The sequence below is a fragment of the Gadus morhua genome, chromosome 22, assembly GCF_902167405.1.
Source record: "Gadus morhua chromosome 22, gadMor3.0, whole genome shotgun sequence".
NCBI lineage: Eukaryota > Metazoa > Chordata > Actinopteri > Gadiformes > Gadidae > Gadus > Gadus morhua.
In genome coordinates this window covers 21,946,549-21,951,548 of record NC_044069.1, presented here as the reverse complement: position 1 = coordinate 21,951,548, position 5,000 = coordinate 21,946,549, and the positions used below count along the sequence as shown (strand labels likewise).

At 47.4% G+C, this 5,000-nt stretch overlaps 1 protein-coding gene across 1 annotated transcript in view; it reads right to left on the bottom strand.

The window, feature by feature from the left end:
- ctnnal1 (catenin (cadherin-associated protein), alpha-like 1) overlaps positions 1-5,000 on the bottom strand; it is a 59,100-nt gene that overhangs the window by 18,166 nt on the left and 35,934 nt on the right. The window contains exons 3-4 of the mRNA XM_030346811.1: positions 2,311-2,522; positions 171-290 (exon numbers count right to left, since the gene is read on the bottom strand). Coding sequence (XP_030202671.1) covers positions 171-290; positions 2,311-2,522 — 332 coding nt within the window. The remainder of the gene's footprint in view (positions 1-170; positions 291-2,310; positions 2,523-5,000) is intronic.

The window sequence follows — 5,000 nt, the reverse complement described above, 5'->3', positions numbered from 1 at the left end:
GGTGAGGCTTCTTAAGCCAGCCATCATCCACACAAACTCCTCCAGATAAACACCACCCCGGCCCCCAGAATTAGACACTACAATGCTAAATCATTGAAGTCAGCTCCATTAGTGTTGGCGGACATTCATTCATTCATAATCCTGTATAGACCTTCATAATCTTTACTCACATTTTGTCGGTCTCCTGTGAGATGCGCGAACTCCACCATCTCGTTGCCGAACTGGCTGAAGATGTGGACAAAGTCTTGGAAGGTGCTGACCCTCTCTAGGTGGTCCAGAGTCACCAGGACCTAGGGTGAGACGGAGGAGACGTGGGTGGAAGCCTCCCCCAGTTTCAGGAGGTGCCCATCGAAGAAGAAACAACACTGAGATTCTTGGTGGAACCATCGCAGTGGACAACCTGGGCTGGATTTTGAGGGCGAATGGAAGAGCTCAGCTTTAGGGTAGCAAATGAACGTCATGTTCTGAGGGAAAACCAGGCAAGCAGAACCAAAGGCTGGATGGGAATGTTTGGTTTTGGAGTTCTGTGAACCTTCAACTTTGAAGTTTGTTTTCAGCCTTTGGTTCGATTATTGTTGACATATTTAAAAAACCAGCAGATCTTTTTTCCCCGAGCAGATCGTGAGTCAGGCATAACTTGACTGTATAATACCTGTAATTTCATGGAAAACACTTTGGCATTAATAATAATACAAACATAAGCTCTGAATGATGTTTTTCTTTCTTTCTCGTGAATGGACGGTGTTCAAACCGCCGGGCCCTATTCAAGCTGCACTAGTAAGTCGATAGAAATGCTTAAGTCAGCGCTAGTGCACAACCGCACTAATAGTAGCCTGTAGCTGCAGATGTGGATTCAGCTGATGAGGCTAAAGCCACTGGAAGCAGTGGGCTCAGCAGCTTCATTCAACATCCACACAACTAGGGTTAGAGGGAGAGAAGGGGAGGTAATTGTGTTTGCCAGTCTGTTCAAACAAGGCTCACCGGATGTGATTAAGCCCTGTTTTTCCATTCTTGGCTCTGCCTGTCTGAACGCGGTAGCACCCACACACCATGTCCCCAGGCGGACGAGCACGCCCAGGTACGCGACGACGGCGCAGATAGCTGCTGCCTGCCACTGTGCTTAGTTCAGGTCGCTGCTAAGCGTGACGTTTCCCTTCCCTTAGCTCTGGAGAGGCCCGGCCCAGAGTGGCTCCTCCAGAGAGCAGTGGCTAATCTGCTCTGAGAGGAAACGCACATCACTGATTTGACTCTGTTGTGTGAGTGTCTGTCTCTTTGTTAAAACTGGGTTACATAAGAGGTTAGGCTAAAATGTGGCGTCTGCGTGATTTCCAAAATGTCCAGTCTGGGATAAATGAAGCACATCTTATTTTACATGTATGAATATGTATGTGTGTGTGTATGTGTGTCTGACTATTGAGTGGTGTTTGCGTGTGTGTCTGTGTGTCTCACATATTCATATGCAAGCCAGATCCCATCCCCCCATTGGACGATACACTGCAATGTTGAGTCACTTCTTCAACCCGCGTTCTGCTTTGTTTCGTTCTTCTGCTGCTGTTATCTGCTCTCATTGCGTCAATGCACTCCAAACCATCACTGGTACGACGCATCTCTTTCGTGCTCCTTCTCAACTTTTCCTCCCTCTGGGATTTAGGGGAGGGCACTTTAGAGGGCTCAGGGTTTAGGGAGGTCTCGTAAAATGTGAGTCTGTGTATCCCTTTGAGGCTTTAACTGTGATTAACGGCTATCCAAATGCACAAGACTTGCCTTCTTCACCTTGCAAGTGGAACACTTAAACCAACTGCAGCTCGCACAGCACTGCTCCCATCACCTTGTTGCCCGTGGCAACCATACTGTACTGTTCTCCTCGCTCTGTTTAGCGTGGCATCTTAACACATATTGTACTACTAGACTCCTCCCCTTGCTGCCTATGACAACCAGACACATATTGTACTGCTCTCCTCACCTTGATGTACGTGTCAACCAAACACATATTGTACAATCACACTCCTCCCCTTGATGTATGTGGCAATTATACAGAACGTCTCGCCTCTCCTTGTTGCCCATGGCAACCATTCTGTATTATTCTCCTCACTGTGTTGTCTATGGCAACCAAGCACAGACTGTACCACATTCCACACATTGTTGCCTTTGGCAACCAAACTGTACCAAGCTCTTTCCTTGTTGCCTGTGGCAACTATACCGTACTACTCTCCATCCCTTTGGTGCCCATGGCAACAATACACATAGTGGACAACACTCCTCAGATTGCTCCCCATGGCAGCAAAACACACACCGTGCCCCCCCCCTCACCTTGTTGCGCGAGGCGATGATCTGCTTGATGACGATGCGGTCCGCCAGCACCAGGACCTTGGTAACCGAGGACAACAGTAGCCTCGCAGCCTTCACCATGGCAGTGCGGTCGCTGAACACCGTGGCGCGCCCGTCTGTCTGTGCTGGGGATGCCATGACGATGGCGGCGGCGGTGGTGGCGCTCGCGTCTGTCAACTGGGCGATGGCGTCCCCTGTAACAGTGGAGTTGATGAGAGGTCAGAGGTCAGGTGAAGGTCACATTATTTTATTTACATTAACATTTACATTTAGGGCATTTAGAAGACGCCTTTATCCAAAGCCACTTACAATAAGTACATTTGTAAGAAGAAGGTGAAACAATATATCGCTGTCGATCCAGTAAGGATGTTCATAGAACTAAGTGTCAAGCACCAACCATCGCTTGGTTAAACCATTCCCCGTACACAAAAAGACAGCTGGGATAAGATTTCTTATATTAGTGTCTGGTTATTTATACAAACCTGTTGTCCCGTTTAGAGAAATAGTTGCTTCATTAATTTAGGTTGTTATGTGAAATATATATCACAGAACACCTGAAACCCAAGTGCGTATGTCAATGATGGAATGGAAAACCGGTACTTGTACAAGATTACACTTGGCTAATGCTCAGTATTACCCACAACAAAAGACCAGCCGTCCACAGAAACAGGTGATAACAACCCCCAAACCCCTCTCAGATCTCTTCAGGGCACTGCTCGGACCTTCCTCTAATCTAGGGAGAGGGCGTGATGTCCCTGGATGAAGGTGGCATGTCAAAGTGACTACATTGAGAGAAGCAGGACCCTAGCTATGTTGGCCTCTGGGTATGCAGACCAGAGATAGGTCAGAGAATGACCAGGGGAACTTTATAAGAGACGTCAGGTGGCCGTGGTTGAAGTGCACATGATGAAAGGCCCTATGCATTAATGATGTGTCTTTACTTCTTTGTGCTTCTCATGACCCATGTACGCATGGAGCTGCACGACAAAAACATTGAAATTACATTATTAAACCTCCTTACTACTTCATAATATCGTATGGGCTTTTTGTGAAGTTACGGTCAGCACAGTGAAGACACACTAGGTTGAAAGAGAGAGGGTATGACGGGTAGCATATATCCTTAATGGAATCACACCGGGGCTGCTTTAGTGCCCACAGGTTGAGCCATTGAGCCAACACACTAACTTATAGTAATGAGACCTCTAAAGAGATAAGACAGAGCCGACACTTCAAGCGACCAGAATAGAGAGCTCTCTATGCCTGTATGCAGGTTCGTTGGCTCCTCCCTTTATCTCTTTGGCCGCTGTCCTGGAAGCAGTTGCCCGCTGACAAGCTGATTGACCCAGACAGACGGCTGGTCAGCCCCCGACCCTTCTGACCATCTGGAGCATCCTGGCCAGACCCCCCCCTCTGGACAGCCTTGCCTTCTCCCCCCTGCCTCCCTTGGGATCTCCTCCTCCACCACGGGGCCCCCAAGAAACCCCCAGAACGGCAGAGTGGCAGACAGAGAGGAGGTGGAGAAGAGAGAGAAGGAGAGAGAGAAAGTAAGGTGACACAGGGAGAGATGAAACAGCCCCTCTCCCAAGGCTCTGCATAGACACAGGGGGATAGAGAGGGATGGATCATGACCTGTATGGCTTTTCCTATCCTAGCCCAGCTGTTCACATTCATCTTACCTTTCCTTTGTTATTTCATTTCGGAGATAGGGAATTGAATCACGAAGGGACCAAAGGACTGTCTCTGCGGATAAGATTGAAGGGCAGTACATCTTGTTTTGTTTCTTTGCCCAGACGTCTTCAGTGATTCCCGTTGCTGTCCGCGTTTGAACTCCAATGGTGAATAAAACATCTGACAACGTTCTCTGATCATTGGTGAAGTAATCTAGGGGTCGAGGGACGGGTCTTCTGGGTCCTTCAGAGCCAGAAGCGAATGCTCTCCTTCTGTTTCTTCCTATCTCTCTCTCTCTCCATCTCTCTGGCGTCCTATCTATCTCTCTCTCTGTTTCTCTATTTCTATCTCTCTCGCTCAAACAACCCGGTTGTGATGGATCAGAGCTCGACTAGAATTCAAACTGATGTATAATACAGACCCTCCGCTGAGCCTACACTCTTTATGCAAAATGGAAAGTTTTGCATTCTTATTTTCTAAAACTTTGGGGAAAAATTACCTTCCGGAAATGTCACAAAATGAAATCTGGTGCTGGTTCTGTCTGAATGTGTGTGAACCTCCCACCATAGGTGGGATCTGATCTTACAAGAGATATAGAGAAAGCAATATAAAAAGAGAGAGAGAGAGAGAGAGAGAGAGAGAGAGAGAGAGAGAGAGAGAGAGAGAGAGAGAGAGAGAGAGAGAGAGAGAGAGAGAGAGAGAGAGAGAGAGATATATACACAGTATATATATATAGAGAGAGAGAGGTCAATAGATAATGTTAAAGAGAGAGAAAAAGAGCAGGGCAAAGAGACACTTTCCCGACCTTTCCCAGTTGAGCCTTGTCTATTTAGAGATGAGTAACTAAAGCTCATCAAGCTAATGCTATCCATCTGCCTAAATTGAATTAATTAGAGCACACAGGAGAGAGAGGCGTAGCTAGCTCTACCCTTCCCTATGGGCTCAGTATTATCTGGGCCTTTCATCCTCTGCCTTCCAACCATTCTGTTTATTTGGTGGAGAAT